General features: G+C 35.5%; 1 protein-coding gene across 1 annotated transcript; it reads right to left on the bottom strand.

Annotated features, from left to right (window-relative positions):
- Nucleotides 1-74: 74 nt before the first annotated feature.
- Nucleotides 75-15,783, bottom strand: LOC113236833. The gene is made up of 9 exons (XM_026473380.1): nucleotides 15,323-15,783; nucleotides 11,183-11,368; nucleotides 10,829-10,930; nucleotides 6,112-6,264; nucleotides 4,496-6,012; nucleotides 3,067-4,282; nucleotides 2,881-2,984; nucleotides 2,173-2,563; nucleotides 75-478 (listed from the first exon to the last, which is right to left on the bottom strand). The coding sequence occupies exons 1-9, from the start codon at nucleotides 15,483-15,485 to the stop codon at nucleotides 267-269; spliced, it is 4,044 nt and encodes a 1,347-aa protein (XP_026329165.1). The 5' UTR covers nucleotides 15,486-15,783; the 3' UTR covers nucleotides 75-266.
- Nucleotides 15,784-22,485: the final 6,702 nt, after the last annotated feature.

The following is a 22,485-nucleotide window of genomic DNA, read 5'->3' as shown; positions in this document are numbered from 1 at the left end:
AAACTTTCATTCTCAGCGTGGGACTACGTATTGTGTTAAAAGTATTAATGGTTTTAAATAATCCGTGTGAAATATAAGAACTATGTGATATTTTAACGATTATTTTTATTTCTAAATAAATAATTTAATACTTGAACATTTTACCTATTTGTCGTATTTTTTACATGCACAACAATCTACCAATGATTAAAAGACTAAATAACGTAGGTATGTGTAAAAGTATCAGAATTTGACCAGGGACCATCACTGCAAATCGTGTTAAAATATTATAACTGGACATCATCAGTGCAATTTATTTTGTGAACGGTTTTCTTATACTCGTCGATGACTTCGGTGAGAATCCTCTGGAAGATGCCCTCGAAGATCTGGTTCTTGATGGCGGCCTCGTCGACGTGTAACGCAGTCCACTCAGATTCGCAGCGGCGCCACTCCGTGAACAGAATGTCGTCGATATGATCAGATCGTCGCGCACCCACGCCTGCCAGCGTAAAGTATTAACTTAACATTGCTTATTTTAGTATATACACTGTCTTTTGAAATACACATGATTTATGAATTCCGTCCGGTTTTCCGTTCTTTAAGGCCCGTCAAAACAGTCCAGTTTCACCGCGCCTGTACTTGCGCAAGAAAGGAGGAAAAGTCCAGAAAACATGTCGAACACGGTTCACAATACTCAAAAAAACATGGTATGTCTCCAAACCGCATTAGACTGGCGTGACTGCCTATGCCGAGATATGTATATATATATATATATTAGATAATGTCACGTACGTTGCTTCGATCCCAAAGTAAGAAACTAAAGCACTTGCGTTATGGAAAACAATGACAGTACCACAAACACCCTGTGTTAACGTGCTAGCGACTAATTTAATATAATGTAATAATGTCTAATTTTGACACCACCAATGAACAGTACACCAACTTAATTTTTGGACCTGTTTTGTTTTTATTTTGCTTCTTGTTTCTTTTTTTCATACGAAATTCTTTTTTTTTGTTTTAATTTTTCGTATTTTGTTTTTGGTTTTTTTTCCACAAAATCGGGGAGCACAATATTAGTAAATAAATACAGCTATTCACAAAAATAACAACAACTGACCAAAAGGTACAGTTGGCGTAGTGTTCATTATTGGAGGTATTGAACCAATAATGATAGACCAAAAAGAAAAAATCTTATACAAGCGATCACGTGACTGTAAGTGGTACAAAATGGTTAAATATTTCGAATGTCGAACTTGCAGTCGTATACAAGGCGTCTCACGACTATAGGGCACGGAGGAAAAGTACATTAAATATTGTAGATAGGCTTCATGGAAACCTAAAACTGCAGGATGTTCCTCTAAATTAAGATACTATGTTACTTATAAGGAATAATTCCTTATAGTTGATTGCTTGTAATCGGCTTTATAAAAATACAGAATGTTTCTTTTTTCACATCGAAATGATTCGATTACCTGAAGAAGAAAGTATATTTTTAATAGTATTTCAATGCAGTATTACTTATTTTTCAAAATGAAATGTCTCAATGACGCAAAATATCCTATCCACAATATTTAAAGTACTTCCCATCCATACTCCATACGTCTGGAACGCCCTGTACATCGACGGTATCTACGAACACTGTAGGCGCAGAATAGCGACTGACATCAATACGTGGTAACGGATAACATAAGGACTTTCTTAGCAGACAGTATTTAGAGTTTAAAAAAATGTTTCATAACTAAGTAAAATGCGATATTGTTTAAACTAAAAATAAACTGTTAAAACAGTATTGTTAAATGTAAGATATCAAAATTTGGTATATTCGATTCACTAAGAAATTTCAAATCACCACTTTAACAAAATAAATCTAAAACACGCTTATGCAGCAATCTGATCATTGACCGTACAAATACCGATTCTAGAAAATGAAAACTACCTCAATTGTATTTTCTAATTGGTGCTATCTCATACTATCTATCCACAAAGTGTTTTAGTGAAGTTTAGAATTTGGCCCGACGTATAAACAGATGTTCATTCTACTACGTTGCATATTACGGTAATAAATATTTCCATATCAAAACACACACGTTCTGCTCTCCTGCAACAATTGCAATTTGCAGATTGCGTAGTGCACGTAGATGCCGTCGTTTCTTACTATAGTAGTTAGCCTGCATAGGTAGAGAAAAGGTTTACCTGAAACAACCGTGGTACCAAGGCCTGATAAAAGCTCTTTGACTGCAGTTGTTGCACTAGCAGCCAGTTTCTCTCTTTCAATGGGTGATTTCTGTGGTAGCAAATTATATGCATCCCATGGCTTATCGCTTTGTTCTAATTTCTGTTTGTTTATTGTTTCTTCGCAATAATCTTGTAAAAAAACATCGAATATGTCGTCCGCCTCGATGGTAACTTCGGGTTTCTGACACAATTGCTTGTACACTTTATCATCAATGGTGTCGTCTACTTGGAACACGCGCGAAGCTTTGGGTGTTCGCACATCGGCTGGCGGAGTGTAGGGTGGTGGAGGTTTGTCTGGGATCTCCCGCACGGCGAGTAGCTGACATTGCTGTTGCTCTAAAGCTTTAATCTGTGAATAACAGTGCGATAGCAAACCAGTTTGAGGGACGGTGGATCAAACATTTACAATAAATCAAAGTTTAATTCTGCCCTAATGTGTCCAAGGCGCAACAAGTCTATCAAATACGATTTAATTTGCTTGATTTGGTCAGACATCGCTTTACAATATCACAAAATATACATTTTAGAAAAGTACTCACTGTACTAAAGTAGTATATTTGTATTTAAATTTGATTAACTTTATTTAAATTTGGAAGATAGACCTATTTATTTTGTTTTATTTTTTATTTACATTGACCATTATTTTAGAATTTTAAAAAAGCTTACTTCTCTTTCGATAGCGAGCTGCTGCCGACGCAGCTCCTCTGCCTCGTTGAGCACAGGTGACGTCAAAGATGACAGCGACATCGTCTGACCGCTGCTTTGACTCTCTAGAACATTTAACATAGATTCACTACTAAGCTTATAAGGATCTTAAACAGGTCGGCTACTTTAATCGTTGTGGCACCATACCTTGGGATGTTACGGTGGCAACGGATCCAGTGGGACTTTTCATATAAAAAGTACCATCAGGCGGCACCGCATCGTCTGGAGCAAATGCTCCTGCGGGCACCGGCAACGGCCCGGTCAGCATGCTGCTTGAGGCCAACGTCTCTTCCACGTCTAACAACTGTTTGTTATCACTTTCCACTACAATGTTCAAAGTGTTCTCCGGCACTTTATCCTCTTTGTCTACATCGTATGTTCCGACTTCCTGAGATAAATGTGAGACATTTTGATTCAAACAAATCTCCATTTTTTTCGCTTCCACAATCGAACGGTCTTTGAGAAGACCCAAAGTGGAAACATTGTCTTCAAGTACTAGTAGAGGCAATTTGTCTTCATTCGCTAGACCTTTGTAATATTGGTCTAGCTCTTCGACTAGACTCCTCGCCGTCGATGGCGAGCTCGGGGCGCTGTCTTGATCCCTGTTTTTTATTTGATCCATGAACGTGTCGATGACATCATTTTCGTTCTCATTTTTAGTATAAGAATTAGTGTTTAATATATTCTTTAAAGCTTCTTCATTTACCTCATATTGTTTCCCAGCACTGAAAATTGGTGGCAGGGACATGTTTTGGAAAAGTATGTTTAGATAACTGCCGTCGACAGTTACGAAATTTTCAGCGGCAGTGTCTGTTGCCGAGTCAACGAGAGAGGATCCCAGAAGACTGTCCCCCGTCTGGACGCATTTCTCGGCAATGTTAGCAGGAATCTTTGCTCTTTCCAAGGAGAGCAAATGGGTGTCCGACCTAGTTCGAGGCGGGGTTACGTCGTCGCATCCGCTGCTTGACAAGTCGAAACACTTAAGTGGAGCTATATTACGATCTGTAACGGTGCTCCTTTTCAGTTTTTTCTTTCCTAATAGTATGTGGTCTACGGTGACGTTACTCTTTAGCTTTAATTCTATATTGTTCTTTGTCTTCATAAGCGCTACTTTGCGCTTCTCTGATAGAGCGAGAAGCGCTTTTCGCATTCGTTGCATTTCCCCGCATTCGTGCTGTAATTTTAGAAGAGCTCCGCGCTGTTTTTTCTTTAACGTTGATATATCCGTGTTCTCCAATTTCTTCTTATTCTCCAGCCACAGAATTTGAGATTTAGTAAAATCTTTGAGAGCATCTTCTCTCATTTTCAATACAAACAAGAGGTTTTTGGCTCGTCTTTGTTCATCGCGGATGAGTAAATTGAGCTGAAATAAATAATGCAGTTATCAAATGTTTATAATCCAACATAGTCTACATGCAATACAAATAAACTAAGCGTATTTGGCACATTTTCACATCTTTTTGTTAACGTATCACTTGCGTACGTGACAGCAAAGCAATATGAAAAGAATTAAAAGGTTCGCAAATATGTAACATTTTTCCAACGTAATGTTTACAGTAAAAAGAATAACAATTACCAGACAAAGACTCTTGGATGCCATTGTTTCAGTATCAGTAGTCGCGCCATTTTCTAACTTTGAAAATAGCGAATCGTATTCCGGGTTACCAAACCCAGAATTATTGACCCAGTTCTCAACTTTGCCATCAGCGCAACATTTGTCAGATAATGAACAATTTTCTAAGTACTGTAACGATTCAAAAAATGAATCAATAAAATTGAGTTCTCTTTCGAACTGTTTACAAATGTAATCGTTTTGTAACAAACCAGTATTGACTCTTATAGAGCTAATGATATCAGACGGTTTAATTAATTTACAGCTGACGTAGGGAGAGGTACAACCAACAGATGTAGTTACTTTAAGATGATTCAAGTGTTCAATTTGGACTGCTTTTTCTTTCGCCGCTTGAGTTTTCTCCATGGTATGAGCTGCTGATACTTGACCTAGCTTGTCAATATTCTCCGTTTTAAAAACTGCCATGACATTCAAAGGATAATTTAGTAGACTAGGCGACAGATTAGAAATGGAGTGACCTAAAGAACTAGTCTCATTCATTCTACTGCCTAAATCCATGTTAATCTCTTGTTTAGTGGTGTAAGTTAAGGTGCGTTGACTTAGTATCAATGAAGGATGCATTTGGTGTTTATCTTCGCCACCAATCAATGAATGGCTACTCTGAGGGCTATCATCGCTTCCATCGTTGTCGTTCTTGGTAGGATTTTTTAGAGGCTGGGACTCCAAAGTAAACGGTTTCAAATTTTGTTCGGGACTCTTTCGGATGGTATCTTCATTATTTACATCCTCTTTATTTTTTAAAGGCTGCGATTTCAAAGTGAACGTATTCCATTTCAATTCAGGACATTTTTTATGGCTGCCCCCGTCATCAAAATTATCTCCCTTTACAGGAATGCCATGGAAAGGCTGTAAAACCACAGTGGACAAACTCTGTTTATGATCTATAGAGACTGTATTTTCTTTGAGTGTACATTTCCTATCTTTCGTCAATTTAATATTTGGAGTGTTGAGGCAATCATATGATATTTTCAAATTATTGATGTCTTCTTTAGACTGTTGAAATTTACCATCCAACATTTCTGGCTCCATTGTCTGAGCTCCATTGGTATTTGAATCTTGTTTTTTTTGTACTAGCACTACCTTAGTAATGTACATATTCCTTTCTGTTCCGACATTGCGCTCAACATTATTGGACTCTACAGAAGTTTGGCTTTTGACCTTCGGAAATCGCGTTTGATTTGGCATTGTTTTCGTAGCAGTATTATCAAGTGGTACATGTATTTCGATCAACCCTTTATTATTTTTGAAAATTTCACCAACTTTGCATAATTTTGGCGCGATGGTGGAAGCTTTAGGTCTAAGAAGGGCTTTCTTTGAAGACATTTCAGATCGAAATATAGTCTGAGTTAATTTACTCTTTATATGACACAAATCTGGTTCATTTACACTTGGTGGTATCATACTTTTGCTTACACTAACCTTAGACGGACCATTATGACTTCTATTATTAGGTATATTTTCTGTGAAACAGATAAAAATTATTAGAATGGCATAAGAACTCGTAACTAGCGTTATACTATGCAACATTTGAGCTAAAAATAATTAATGTAAGAACTTACGTTTTTCCTTGCTATGAACGTTTCGAAATTTTGGATTCTGTGAAATTTGGTCGCAGTTGTTGTTTACAAGTTTACCCTTGTCGTTTTTAGAAACATATTTATTATTGGTACAACTGGCAACTTTGACACTCGATTTATCTACCTTCCTGTTTGCTAAAATAAAACAAATAGTCAGCAAGGGGTATGTCAAGGGTATATATATATATAATGCCGTAGGTGTAAAGGTAAGTCATTTAAAAGCTAAATCGACTAATGGAGATAATAAGATTGTGTATTTTACTAGCAAAGCGATTATAATATTATATATATACACTTTTTTGAAATGTAGTTTTCTAATGAAAGAAACTACGCACCTACGAAAGTTTTCTTGTTGTAGGTGTTCTGTCCAAAGAAACAAAAATAGAAAAGATCTTTTCTTTTTTTTAAATGAGTTTCACCTTTTAACCGGCGACATCATATAAATTATGCACAGTAAAAATCAATCATACAACCTCAGAAAATTATAAAATAGTAATAAAACGAAAACTTGAGCATGGTTACTGTTAATTATATTTAACAAGGTAAGATGCTAAAGTTTTCCTATGCGAGTACCGTACCCAAGATCGAAATTCATTTGGTCGATTAACGTGAGGTCGAATGAATGTTAGATTATTCTGTCACTGATCGAATAAACGAATGACCCAATCAAATTTAATCGAAAGAACTTTGTGCTTTTATGTCATTGATCGAAAACATTTTTTGTCGATGCACGTTCGGTCGAAAGAACTATTTGCTTTTGTGGTACTCATTGATAACATTATCTGTCGAAACACGTTTGGTCGAAAGAACGACAGATCTTCCTTTTGGTGATCGAATTAATCATTTACCGATTAATGTCATGTCAAAAGAACCGCAGGTATTGTAGTGTGAAACTACGGACCCTTATCATCTTCATCTCTCTCATTATGCGTTTTCTAGGAAACGCCCTTACTTTTCCTGATTCCTGAAAGAGTTCCAACTAATATTTACTATAACATGAGTGTCTAAATTACTTAAATTTTGTTTCTTTCTTTCTTTAGTTGTCATCCGCTCCAGATGAGAAAAAAAAATTTGAAATAGGCTTATTTATAAGGAGTAGTCAGCCGCTCCAAAGTTGAAGGACTAAGAGCAGTAGAGCTCGAAGCAAAGAGAATCCTAAGAGCGGAAGGGCTCGGGGCAAAAGACCTACGAGATTAAGGGCTCGGGTCATTCGTTTATTCGATCAGTAACAGAATAATCTAACATTCATTTGACCTCACGTTAATAAACCAAATGAATTTCGATCTTGGGTACGGCACTCTTCTTTTGCATTGTTTACGCTATCGAAAATAGTAAATTTAAACGCTTTAGTGACCGCCTACCATGGTCATGTAGCAACCAACCTTATGTATGGAATCATTTTCTGGGGAAATGCACCGCACATTGAACGCATATTTAAAGCTCAAAAGAGATGTATTCGGGCTATATGCGGCTTGAAAAAAAACAGATAGGTGTCAACCACATTTTAAAAATTTGAAAATACTGACTCTACCATGCTTATATATATTTGAAATTTCCTTTTCGTAAAGCGTCATCTTAATTTATTTGAATTCGTCACACGAGCCCGCCGTTCTCATCAACTGAAAATTAGATCATGTAAAACTGCTCTACTTCAAAAGAGTGTAATAGTAATGGCTACGAGAATATGTAACAAACTTCCACTTGAAATTAGGAATTGCAATGATTGTGCAGAATTTAGAAAATTATTATTTAATTACCTAAATGATATGACATTCTATAATATTGAAGAGTTCTTATAACATTTACATTGCATATTATTTAATTTGTTATTGATTATTATTTTACTACTGTTATTATGTTTCATTAGTATTAGGTTGCGTTAATTGGACTGCATGATTGTAATAATATTACAAATTATTGCATGAGAATTACTAAAACTAAGAAAACTTTGTATGCCATAAGGCGGATCACTGTGATTCAAAATTCATTCTTGTAACAAATTTATAACCTGTGTATCACAAAGAAATAAATGATTTGATTTGAACAATATTATTCTAAATTATAACAAAGTTTACGAAAAAATAACTGACAAATAAGTAATATTCGACCAAATTAAAAGACAACTTCAAGATGAAGCTTCACTCTCATCATGCGTCTTTTAATTTGGTCGAGTAATACTTATTTAACAGTTATTTTTTCGGACAGATGTCGGACGGAGAATGAGAGTAGACCCCAGTTCCAAATCCGAAAAATGACGGTCCGAAGTAGTGGTAGTAGTATTTATATAAGATATTGCGCACTAAATCCGATTCCATCTTTAAAAATCGAGAATAAAGGTTACTTCGATCCGCGAAAATACTGTTCCGAATCGAAGTAACCTGCATCCGATCAGAGTCCGAACGTGGCGGTGATGACGGCTACGCGGAGGGATGAAGGGAAACACCAAGTATCGATACATATAGTGTTTTTTTTTATGGAACAATATGGAGAAATCCGAAACCTTAGAAGATACAAGGAAACTGTCTTAGAAACCATTAAAACTATTTTGTGAAAACAATTTTGGCATAGTCAATTTTTTGGTCAAGTGTGGTCAAGTTGTCCATAAAAATGAATAAAATGTATCAAAATTTTCTTTCGTGCTAATTTCCTAAAGGGCTCATATCATTGTGTGCCACGAAAAAATCGGGACAGCAGAAGTTGGTCTAATGTCAATATAATAATTTGTCGTACAAAATTAATCAAATTGACTAATTTTTTTTATGCTAATCAACACGGTTTCTGGATTTGGGACAGCAGAAGTAGCTCTGGGGGCCTACCATAACCTTGAAGAAGAACAATTTTATTTCAATGTAAGATTAAAGTAAGCTTATTATAATATTACTCATATCCGTACCATGACGAACCTGTCAACCAAGTAATGTATTATTGCAAAAGTGATTGAAAGAACGAATGATTTCCCAATATGTCTATTCCTTACTAAAAATAGGAAAGAGATAACTCTATGTAAACTATATAATGGCGCCTCTTTCTTTTTTGTGGTTCCGAATCGTCTTATCGTAGTATAATGTTTAAGCACTTAATGTTATTTACATTCAGAGAATTTTCGACTGTTAAAAAAAAAGTATGTAATAATAAAATCTATTAAAATTAGTTTGTTTCGAAAATTCTTCTGCATTGTCATGAAGAAAAATAAATAAAACATGCTGAGTCTTGATAGTCACGTTGTGAATTCGGAATTATAGTCTGGTGTCAACTGTTACCTTTGTAAAAGAGCATGTAGATGGCGCTGTCATAACTATACGAAATAAACATCGCGTATTTTTATTTAACGAGAAATTATGTCGTATTGGCATTGACTTACAAATAAATAAGTCAATGCGTATGTGCTAGTAAAAAACAAAAACAAAGTTGAAGACATATGTGTAAATAAATAAGTTCAAATTACCTTTTAATCATTACAAATCAATATTTAGACAACAAAACTGAAAATAATATTGTTTCCATTGCATCCGTGTAACTATTTTAAGATTGCTAAATGACATAAGAGCAAATATTACTTTAATGTTAAAACCGCGTCATAGTACGAACTGAGCGAATGAATATTCAACAAAGCTGCCAATAAAACATCATAGTTTCGCGTTCAAATTAGCCGCTGTTAGCCGTGCTGCAGGCGCGTGGCGGCCGCGCGACTTTCACTTTTCATACAATTCTAGACGCGCTGCAGCAGCGCGACTGTCGCGCGGCTGCCGCGCGGTTGCAGCGCTTCTAGAAACTGTATGAAAAGTGACAATCGCGGCAACATTACAATAAGCTTACTTTAAGCGCGTTTTGGTACGAAATGTCAATGTAAGGTTAAAGTAGTATTTCAATTTCAATTTCAATTTATTGCTTCATATAAAAGTTTACAACAGTTTATTGTTTTAAGAGGTTGTGGTAGGCCCCCTGGTAGGATGTCATGACTATAATTACTGTCATACCTGTCACGTACGTATTAAACCTGTCAATTCTATTAACAACAATTAAGAAACAACCGTACATTGTGTCACAAGGACGGTAAGGAGGCAATTACGAATAGAGGAACATTCAAAGCCCAAGCTGACAGCAAGGCCTTAGTACTCTTAAACGTTTGTAGTTGCTGTTCCATAAACTTTCATATAAACTGCTGTTCATACAAACTTTTTCATCACACTTTCAAGTTACAAAAAGGAAAGATAGACTTCAAAGCATTGTAGTTTATTCATATTACTTTTTTATTTATTTTTTATTATTATTTACAAGCAAGTGTGATGAACATTGAAGTAATTTTCTCCACAAACCGTTTTATACTTAGCCACGATTTAAATTTACGGACAAAACTAAAAAAATGAATAGCAGTTTCCTGTACTTCGATAGCTGTTTAATTTAATTGTCCGAGAGCATGTATTTTATATAACGTCGAACAAAATTTCCTGGATATATGTATATGATTAATTTCTCTATAACTTTTTGAGCAACATGTTTAATCTAATTGTGGTCGCACATGCGTCACTGGCTCGTTAATTGGCGAGTAGGGTGAAATAATGAAATATTGTTCAATTCCGTTACAAATGCATACTTACAAAGTGACTGAACAAAAGGTACCAAAATAATTGTTTTAGTTTTGGTGCCCACTTCATAGATATTTTGTTTTATAAAAATACTAAACCATCTAAATCCTTACATTTTATTATACCGCTTGTTGGTGTTCTTATAGGGTTTGCGTTAACATTATCACTTTTAACTGCTCCATGGGAATACCTTGCTGATGAGGTCTTTTGCAATCCTAAAAGAAATAATTGTTTTAAAGTAAAGCTAGCTCTCCATTTTTTGGATTTAGGAGGCAAATTAAAAATTGGTACCTTTCTTACAATATATGTAAAAAAATCAGGCAAGAATATAAAAAATCTCTCAATGTTTAGATTTTTTTAAATGTATATTATGTTCAGACCACGGTTCTCAAGTTATTTAAAATATTATCTTATACAAATGACTTTAAAATTAAAGTTTTGCTTACTACGAATATCACCATACTAACTTGTAATTTGCCGAGCATCATCTTGATCTGTAATGGTGACTGTTTTCCTCATAGTGTGTTTAGTGGTAATAAATTTCACAGGCACCTGAATTTCAGCATGAGTGGATGTCAAAGCTTCGTTTTCAAGAGCGATAATTTTACGTAATTTTACAGGTAGCACATAGTTCTCTGGTTGGCGCCATGCAGCTGAAAATACAGTACAAAATTTTAATAATTACTAACAACTGCGTGGTAATTGTAGTAGTTAAAACCAGGGCAATTTCTATTGACTATAGGACACATTAATGTTACATATTTGAAAGTGCCGACAGTGTACAAAAAAGAATAGTGTTTCTTTGAATAAGTAATGAATGTGAATATGAACATAATAATTACTTATTCGGCATCGTGAAAGTAAACAAGAAAATAAACTACTTTATAAATTTGATTGACATTTTCGCAATTTTTACAGATGTTATTCTATATCCGAAACTGAACTTAAATCACAAAAATTATCGCAAAAAAATATTCCTAATATTTCTATTCCTATATTCTTTACCCAGGTAACAAGGTTCCCACCCCGGGCCAAATTTAAATTACAAAAAAAAAACATTTTCAGTCACCTTCCCTAATTATTGTAAATAATTAATAAATTATAACAATATGTAATCATAATAATAAAAAATAGGTAATTCAATTTATAGGAAATTACTTCACTATCACTAGTTTGTTATAATTATTAACACAAAGATCAAACACTTGACGAATGACGACGAACTCGAACACAATTTTACGTACGGTTAATAGCGACATCTCTAGCCAGTGTGGTAGCTGTAAAGTTACCTAACTGGGTGACGAAATACTTTCATAGATTTCTCGTAGATGGCGCTACAGCTAAAAAGTCGTTGGAAACCAAATACAAAGATCCGACAACAAGCAAGTCCGCTGGTTTCTGTGATTGACATTCTCTGTGTAGCCGCGCCAAGCCGGAGTCTTGTGTATTATACATCTATGGTTCAACCCATTTATTTAAGTTTTCACAGCTCATGTTTTAACCAATTAGTGATGTCCTAATGCGATACCGATTCGATTTTTTTATAACAATCGATTTTATATACGAAGAAGTTTAAATCATGAATGTAAGCGTGTTCAAAAAAGAAGATATTGTCTGACTGAGATTGTGATGTTGTGTTTGACAATTTATGTACCCAACAATTAATAATTCATGTTAATGAGGATTCAAGTGATGATTCCAATTCATATGGTGAACAATCCAACAATTCATTTTAATAAACAATAAGAATTTATGATAATTATTTATAATTTGTTTCATTTCATTATAATTTATTAGACAGATACCAAAATTTATCAACTTGAATAATCTTCATTACATAATCTGTTGGCTCGCTAAATATCGGAGCGAAAGAGAACATCGCTTCACTAAAATGTAGAAATAAGGGCCCAGGAAGTATAGCATTTTTTTGCCTAGAGTGTGTCAATAATTACGGAACTTCGAAGGCATGCATATACCAATGGTTGGACAGAGTATAAGGAAGGTCACCGTTCCAAATATTTGTTGTGTAAACACTAAAGATATTGTGTTGGTGGTGATTAAAATAATTTTGAATTGATAGAGTGTAATAAATAAATATTTTAAATATCTATTGAATTTTTAGAGTCTAATTTGACTGTAACACATATTGTAATTGAAAATGACTTGCACTATAAATTATAATAGTCGTTTTTTATTCAATTAAGTAATTCATTACTTAATTCTGATCAATAGTCTTAAGTGACTGTACTCCATGGACATTGTTCGTCTAGTGTAAGCCAGAAGCCCAACACGACATACATAGGCTAGTAAATATGACAATCAATAAATCCTGATGGCATTAAGGAAATATACCTGCATATTACTTGTTAATTTCCTTGTATTAAAAACTAAACATTATGAGAACCGCCCATGGAATGTATTTTAAAAAATTTATATCATATTCTGTACATTTTGCAAAATTTGTACATGAGCTCCGAGACTAACACAGCTATAACCTAGAAACAATACATTGGTAGCATCTTCTAATAAAAAGGGGTGACTAATTGTAAAATTTTGTGACTGAAACTGAATAATTCACAACTTTTTCTGCATGCAATCAGATCTAAGTTAGGGCAGCAGTTTTAGAAATTCAAAAATGGTGCCACCAGACTGAGCTTATTCCAGTATGGACAATAAAACCCCTTAATAACTACTAAATCTAGTTGTTTGCAACTAGACCCAAGTAAACAACCACTTTTTTTAGTGTAATCAGATCTAAGCCAGGTGTTATGGTTCCCATGTTTGAGAAATAGTGCTGCTGGAATAAGTTCATTCCAGCATGGATAGTAAAACACCCCTACAACATTTGAATGGCGGACCAATTAAATCTAGTTATTTGCAACTAGAACTGACTAAATAGCGACTTTTTTCCAGCTAGTCAAATTTCAAAAACTCACTGGAATAAACCACTCAATTAAGTTAAATAATTTTAGTTTACAGCTAGTACTCCAAAAGTAACACATGTAAGCAAATTTATTTTATTACTCTCAATAACTATGTCCAGTGTTATGGGGCCACCTTTATAATATTAGGGGTTAAAGTATGAAATTGCCGTTTTATTGCAATAGGTTCTTTGAAGTTTCATAGAATCTTCATGGTTTGAGGTTTTCGAATGAAACTTTTTTCAAATGGTTTCTGTGATTTTTTTTTTTTTAAATTTGAAACATTTGAATATCGACTTTCAATTGTTTTTGTTATTCAATTTAGACAAGAAAGATGGATACTGCGAAAATTCGAGTGATTTTTGAATACGACTTCCGACGCGGAACTAACGCGGCAGAAACAGCCCGCAATATCAATGCTGCGTTTGGAGAGGGGTCTACTAATGAACGCACCGTGCGATTTTGGTTTAAACGCTTTCGTGATGGAAATTTCGACTTAAAGAACGAGCCACGAGGAAGACCACGTGAATAACGATGAATTAAGAGAGATAGTGGAAGCCGATCCTAGTCAAACTACCCAGGAATTAGCGGCATGGTTTAACGTTACCTTACCCATAATATTGACTCACTTGCGTCAAATCAATAAAATAAAAAAATACGAAAAATGGGTGCCTCATGATTTGACTGATCTGCAGAAAGAAATGCGTGTTGAAACTTGTGTTGCCTTGTTGAACCGGTACAGAAATGAAGGAATATTGGATCGAATTGTAACATGTGATGAAAAGTGGATTCTTTATGATAACCGGAAAAGAAAAATGCAATGGCTGACCCCAGGTCAAATGCCACAACAGTGTCCTAAAGCAAAACTTACCAATAAAAAGGTAATGGTAACTGTTTGGTGGTCTCAGCATGGTGTTATTCACTATAGTTTTCTCCGATCTGGTCAAGCAATAACGGCAGATGTCTATTGTGCCGAACTCCGAACCATGTTGACAAAACTAGCAGTAAAACAGCCCCGACTCATGAATCGATCTTCACCATTATTGCTCCACGACAACGCGAGACCTCACACAGCACGAGAAACCGTTTTGACCCTTCAGGAACTGCAGTTAGAAACCATTCGTCATCCTCCGTATTCACCAGACCTTGCTCCAACGGACTACCATTTTTTTCGTGATTTGGACAATTATCTACGTGACAAGAAGTTTTCTTCCCAGGAGGCAGTACAAAATGCTTTCACACAGTTTGTGCGGTCTAGATCGTCGGAGTTCTATCGCAAAGGCATTAATAACCTTCCCATTAGATGGCAGCAATGTATAGATAATAATGGCAACTATTTTGATTAAATAAATTTGTTAAAAATTTAAAAAATAAACAATTTAGATTTTCAGTACAAATCGGCAATTTCATACTTTAACCCCTATTATTATTATGTTATTACTACATTATTTAAAAAATAATAACTAAAGGTTATCTACCTGTCTTGCTTGCTTTTTGTTTACATTATTAAATGGCTTATCTAAGGTCATAATTATGTAAAAATGTAATGAGTAGGTGTTAATACCATGATAATGCTAATTATGTAAGTAACATTTCAAAAGGTAACTATTGAGACAGCTATGTACAGACTTTCAGGGCCATCAAAAAATACCTGTAATACATTAAAATATATTTAAAAAAACTTACCTTTTGAGTTACAATCATACTCCGGCAATTTAGCATATTTGACGACAGTGTTCTTTCGCACCGGCGTCGGTGAAAAATTTTTGTTTCTAGATACAATTGAGACATTGCACACTTCACTGAATTTAATAGGCATTTGAGGCGATGTAGTAGCAGTAGCATCCATTTTGCGGGGATGAAAATAACTTTTGTGTAGGACAATTTCGTAACATTCTCTGGGTTCAGTGTAATAAAAATATAATTCTAACAACTAGATGAAATGTACACCCACGGTGAAGCAAGAATTAGCCAAACTTTTTGTTACATTTTTATTTTTGTTACAGAACAGCGGCAGATTGTTGTCAAATTTTTTTATATGATCTTTGATGAGCTTGACAGAAACTAGAAAGGGAAGCAAGTTTATGGGTAGCTGATAGTTGAGTGAAAAGTGAAAATAGCCAAGAGGATGCAACGGGACAGCAACATGGCAGCAGCGGATTGTTCCATTTTAAAACAATAACATATTTTTTCTTTCGCTTGCTCTTAAGTGTAAATGTTGCATCTATCACTTTCTACCTTGGACTATGGATTTTTTTCCATCCTCTAAGCTTTTTACAAACAAATATAACACCAATGAAACGTGCCTAGTCTATGCTTTTTTTAATTTGATAAGGAAGTGTCACAACTCGCTGATATAATAATCGGTAAAGTTGGAATTAAGAGTGTTTTTTGTCTGCTATATTATAATGTTCTACAGTTTTAAATTATAATCTCGCATTGTTTCGAAATGCCTTCAGATCGACATTTATAAGTGAATCTTAGTATGTAACGTGTTTTAATATTCTAAATGCAAGATGAAATTGTATGGTTTTGGAGAAAAGTTATTTATTTATAAAGTTATTTTCAAGTTCTTTGATTTTTATATTTAGAAATTCCAAATATATATAAAAGGCAAAAAATAATAAAGCTATTAAATAATTATTAACATAATATTAAAAGGAATTTAAAACGCTATTTATTAAGCTTTGCCGCTTTTCCAAAATGTAAGCGTAAGTTACGAAAATTTCCTACAATCATAGTCATAATTTTTTTCTTTGCATTGCACCTTAGTAGTACCCAGAAATTATTTAAAAAAACAGTTAACCATGCATACTATTCTCACAAAAAAGTGAGCTCTTAAAGCCATGAGCCTTTGGCCATATCTGGGTCTAAAGTTTTTTTGATTCAGGAAATTTTGAAAAAAACTAAATGGCGCGTATTGCGCCGGGCAGCTAAATGACAGAGCTCCTCCGGTTCTATCAATGTATATAATTGGATTATTGAAATATATCCAAAGCAAGTAACGTGAATAAAACACATCTTGACCTGAAGAGAGTTCTACGGGGTAAATATCTTTCTAATTTGTGGGGTAACAAAAATAAATTTGAAAAAGAATAACTCTCAATGTCACACCTACCAGTATGTAAAAGATTGCATATCCATGCTCTGGACACTCCTCCGTAATTATTTACACCTGGCTTTCCGTATGCTATCAAAAAACCTTGTCAGTCATGAACACTCAGTACACACGCATTTCTTTACGGCAAAACTCATACTTGCCCTTTAACACAGCTTTCATTAAAGCATCAGCAACAGTGCAGTCAGTTGGTTTCTAAATACTTGAGCTTTATAGTATCCTTTCTAATACTTCTCTAATAAAATGATAGTCAACATCAACATGTTTTATCTGCTGATGTTGCACCGGATTTAGAGCTATTACCATAGTAGATTGACTATCTGTATGTATCGTGACAGGCAACTCCTCCTTGCCCGTGATTTCATTCAGAAATCGCTGTAGAAATATGGCTTCTTTTGTAGCTTCTGATAAGCTGATGTACTTGGCTTCAGCAGTCAATAAGGCTGTACATCTTTGCTTGGTGTTCTGCCAAGAGATGGCTCCATTTGCCATCTTAAACACGTTGCCGGAGTATGACCTTCTGTCTATTATATTTCCATCGTAATCAGCATCTGCAAAACCTTGAATATTTCTACAAGACGCGACTTTAGAGTATACAAGTCCCATGCTCTTAGTACCTTTTAAGTATCTCAAGATCCCTTTAGCTGCGATCCAGTGCACTTCATCATAACAATTGCAGAACTGACTCATGAAGTTTACTGCATATGCTATATCGGGCCTTGAACATACAGCTATATACATCAGTGAGCCTATCAGCTCTCTGAAGGCTAAGGTTTCATTTGTACACTCTTTCCCTTTTTCAAATCGTTGTCCAGGAACTGCTGGTGTACTAACTGCCTTACAGTTTTCCATCTTGAACATGTGAAGAAGCTTTTCAATGCAACCCCCTTGTTTCATTTTAATGCAACCTTTTTCTTGTTGAATCTCTTTCCCAAGAAATAGTTCAGCTTTACCTAGATCCTTCATTTCGAATTTTGTTTTTAATTCTTCCTTAAGATTTTGCATCTCTGTCTCATTGTTGTAGAAAATGAGAATGTCATCTACATAAAGGGCTAATATGATTAAGTCATTTCCTGTAAACCTCGTGTATACACAGGATTCATGTTTACAGCGCTTGAACTTGAGGCTGTCTTGCTCAGTATGCAATTTAAGGTTCCAGGAACGTGGCGCTTGCTTCAGTCCGTAAAGAGATTTCTTTAACAAGGACACGTGATCTTCCTTTCCTTTTTCTGTAAACAGCGATGGCTGCTGCATGTAAACTTTCTCATTTAGATCACCATTTAAGAACCCGGTTTTAACGTCCATGTGATCTATTTTAAGATCTAGGTTGGCCGCCAAAGCTATGAGCATTCTTAACGAGCTATGTCTCACAACAGGAGCAAACGTCTCGTCGTAATCAATGCCTCTTCTTTGGTTAAAGTCTCGTGCAACCAAACGAGGCTTGTAATGGGTTTTATTCACCGCTTCCTTTTTCATTCGAAATATCCATTTCGAATCAACAATGTTGGTTGCTTCCTAAGGCTTTACTAAAACCCACGTTTTATTTTTGTTTAAAGAATCCAGCTTCTCGTGAATTGCCTCTCTCGTGACAATGCCTCTTCCACTGTCGTAGGATCACCTGTTTCAGATACTGATTGGTAGGTGATAAAGTCAGGAAATTGAGTGGGTTTTCTTTCTCTCTGTGGGTATCTCCGTTCTACCACTACAGGTTCAGATGTGGTCGGATCTTATGTTTCCTCTTCATATGACAACCATTGTTCTTCTTCGTCATCTACTCTTTCAGTAACTTCATCAACATGATCTCTATCATTTGATTGAAGATACTCTTCATAATTTTTCTGATCTCGCTGAACACTTTCTCTGTTTTGTAACGGTTCGTAATACATATCATCATTGCCTAAAGTAATGGTTACTGGTACAGTTTTCTCTTTTGATTTTGTGACGTTGCGATACATTTGGTTTTCGAAAAAATAACATCACGTGCTTTATGAAGTTCTCTCGTTTTTTTTTTCGCAATAGCCAACAAAAACAGTTTCTTTACTTTTCGAAACCCAGTTGGTTCTCTTTTGATCCAGAATGTGAATATGCTTTACATTCAAATACTGTAAAATGACCTAGATCTGTCCTCTGGTCGGTCCACGCCTCTACAGGTGTCATCTTTTTAACTGCCAGGTTAGAACTTCTGTTCTGGGGGTGTTTACCGCCTCCGCCCAAAATTGAACGGGAAGTACTGCTTCCTGCAGCATAGACCGGGACTTTTCAGCAATGGTGCGATTGGCACGCTCAGCAACACCGTTCTGCTCCAGTGTGTATGCAATCGTAAGTTGACGCTTAATATCATGTTCTCTCAAGAACTTATCGACTTTCATATTAAGGTATTCGCCTCCATTTTCAGGCCTCAACACCTTTAGCTTCTTTCCGGTTTGAGTTTCAGCAATATATTTAAACTCCTTATTTTTTCAAAAGCCTCACTCTTCGCCTTGAGAAAATATACAAAAGTTTTTCGCGAATAGTCATCGATAAATGTAATATAAAAACGAAAACCTCCGAAAGACTTATCGCTCATTAGTCCACTAATATCAGAATGTACCAATTCTATAAGCTGTTTAGTTCACGTAGCTTTATAGCGTTCAAATGGTTATCTAGTCTGTTTGCCCTTCATACAGGCTACACAGTCCAGTTGTCTATTAGAAAGACTAGGAAAACTCACCCCAATAGCTACTTTATCTCTCAGTAAAGTGAGGTTACGAATACTCAAGTGTGCAATCCTTTTATGCGAAAGCTCCAACTCACTGCTTACTCCTGTCATCATTCCGATGGCCTGTGGAAAGCATTTAAGTTTATAAACGCCTCTATCAAGTACTCCTGTCATGCATGGTTGACCCTGTATCGTACACTCACTCATATCAAAGATCTCGCATCCTTTTTTAGAGAACACAACAACTTTATCTTTTGTATTCCCAATACAGCTTACACTCAATAGATTAGGAGCAAGACCTGGTAATTACGTTACTCACACTAATGCCATTCTTTACTGTACCAAAACCTTCTACAGGTACTTTACCTCCATTTGCGCAATACACTTCTACCTTCTTTCCTACTTTCATTAAATTATCCATCCAATCTCTCCTATAGCTCATATGTGTTGATGCTCCGGAATCTAAAATCCATTCATCTTCATTGTTCTTTTCTTGAACAGAAGTCAGTGCCATATGACTCGTTTTGGATTGAAGTGGGTTCTGCGGGCAGTCGTAGACTTTATGTGGTCCCTCACATATGAAACACTTCACGATCTTCTTTTGTTTGTTCCTCTGAATAGGTATTCTACACTTTTTTATTGTAGTAAGTGCCGAACTCTACCCTGGAGTGCTCGGACCGGCGCAAGCTTTGCTCTCATCTTATTGAAACAGTTTTGTTTTTATATAATCAATGCTTAATGCTATGTTGGTATTCTCTAACGCCAATCTCATAGGCACGTACACCTCTGGTAATCCCTGTAGCATCAATGCCGCTAACAATTCATCATCAATTTCTTTCCCAAGGTCTGAGTTGATTAGCTACTTTCATTAGCTCTGTTACATACTCGGTTATCAAATTGAACTTATTAAACTTTAGACCCACAAGCCTCGATAGCAGCCTACATCTGTTGTTAATGCGTCCTTATATGCTGCTTTTTAAGTCTCTTCCACGTCTCATACGTCGTTGTTGCTTTGAGTACATGTACCTTACAAGGGTTTTCAATAAGTGGGCAAATTTTTGTACGTGCTTTTTGATCACCTCGCTTAGCAACTGGATCATCAGCAGCGGGCGGACTCTCAACATATTGCCATAGATCATCATGGACTAATATACACTCAATATCAAATTTCCAACTGTCAAAATTTGCTACTTCCTTGTAACTTCTCAATCCCAGGAAGTCCAGACCCCGACATAATACTCATTTCTCTAACTAGAGTATTATAGGAGTTTGGTTAATCTCACCATTAATCTCTATATGATTCATATTACATAATCACGTTCGTACACTCTTTGTACTAAATCTGCTCACTCAATATTTAGTAGCTGCTGGTTCCCATAACCTGATAGAGCTCTTCCGGCTCTATCAATAAATGAGAAAACTGATTTTAATGTTTTAATAAAGGTTTTTATTAAATTATACATATGTGACGGAACAAAACACAACTTGACATGAAAAGATTTCTGCGAGGTAACAAAAGTAAATTTAAATTTGAAAAAGAATAACTCTCAGGGTCGTATTCTAGAACTCTACTCAATGCTCAAGTCAGGATTTGAGCAGACTTGAGTTTGATTTCAAGCACTGGAAATACGACCCTAATGGCAAGGACTTGAGTATGATTTTCAGTGCTCACTGCAACACTCAAGTCCTGACTTGAGTATTGAGTAGAGTTCTGGAATACGACTCTCAGGGTCGTATTCTAGAACTCTACTCAATGTTCAAGTCAGGATTTGAGTATGGTTTAAAGCACTCGAAATCATACTCAAGTCCCTGCAATTAGGGTCGTATTTCCAGTGCTTGTGTTGCCAGTGCAATCCTGACTTGAGCATTGAAAAGAGTTCTAGAATACGACTCTCAATGTGGTGTGACATTATGTAAAAGATTGCACATCCATGCTCTGACACGCGTCAAGTATTATTCTTAAATATCTCAGAAGAAACCATTCGTATATCATTGACAGCTGCGAAGATTCAGAAAAGTCAATTGTTTACGGTGGCCATTTTGCATTTGCCATATTATAAAATTTTTGATTTCTATAGAACCTGACCAAAGTCCTTAATAACTTTTATATGAGAGCCATGCGCCCGTCTACGACGCTTTGGCGGGCAGCCTCTGTCCTACCTGATTACTTACTGAATCCTTTCGACCACTATTCCCGTGAATAATTTTAAATGATCTCTGTTCCTTCTGACAGTTACTTAAATGTCAGTGAGGTTTGTGTATTAGGCTTGCAACTATTCTGCCGTCCGCTAACTAAAATGCGGCTAAGTGTCAAAATGTTTCTTTGAGATATCATTTAAAACCATAATCCAGTTTCAGAATATTGAAATTGTTTAACGATATTTCAGCTATGCATCGTTAAGGTAAGTTCCGATAAGTCTAACACGTTAACTAGTTTGAACTGTTTTTAAAAGATAATTTTGTGCTCTATCGTTTGTTATTTAAAACGGATATTTGACCTTTGTTATTTAGCCGCTTTACTTAGTGGACGGCAGTGTTTGTTAGTTGTATTTATTGATTTAGAATTTTTTTTGGTTAGTTCTATTGGTCATATATATGATAGGCATGGGCATTATCGCGTCAAGTCGTATTTTTAAATATCCCATAAGACACTACCCGTACATCATCCATATTTGCAGAGATTCAGCAAACTCAATTTTGTATGGCAGCTATCTTTTATTCTCTATATTGAAATATTATTGGTCCTGATAGATTCTGACGAGAGACCTTGATAATTTTTGTTTTAAAACCATATATGTATCTCTGAAGCTTTGGCCAGGTCGTTTATTTCGGAGATCAGTTCGAATTAAAAGTAGAAAAAACTTCGTTGCTTGGTAGTTGTCGTGTGTTGGCTGGAAGAAATATCTTTTAGAGGTGAACTACCTTTGATAATCTTTTATGTAATTTAAATTTTGGTTCCATTTTTTGGTGCAATAAAGAATATTATTTTTAGTTGCACTTTTTGTTTCATTGGTAATTTTTATATTAGGCTTA

Source organism: Hyposmocoma kahamanoa, unplaced genomic scaffold, assembly GCF_003589595.1.
Source record: "Hyposmocoma kahamanoa isolate Upper Pololo Valley unplaced genomic scaffold, ASM358959v1 100021, whole genome shotgun sequence".
Lineage (NCBI taxonomy): Eukaryota > Metazoa > Arthropoda > Insecta > Lepidoptera > Cosmopterigidae > Hyposmocoma > Hyposmocoma kahamanoa.
The sequence above is the reverse complement of the archived record's forward strand: the minus strand, read 5'-3'. Positions and strand labels throughout refer to the sequence as shown.

Bases quoted from the DNA above. Each gene is read 5' to 3' on its own strand.
- LOC113236833 (XM_026473380.1), bottom strand. From the start codon at position 15,485: ATGGATGCTACTGCTACTACATCGCCTCAAATGCCTATTAAATTCAGT. The intron at 11,369-15,322 runs GTAAGTTTTTTT...CTGTATTTTCAG, and splicing joins GTATGATTGTAACTCAAAAG to CTGCATGGCGCCAACCAGAG. The intron at 4,283-4,495 runs GTAATTGTTATT...TATTTATTTCAG, and splicing joins CATCCAAGAGTCTTTGTCTG to CTCAATTTACTCATCCGCGA.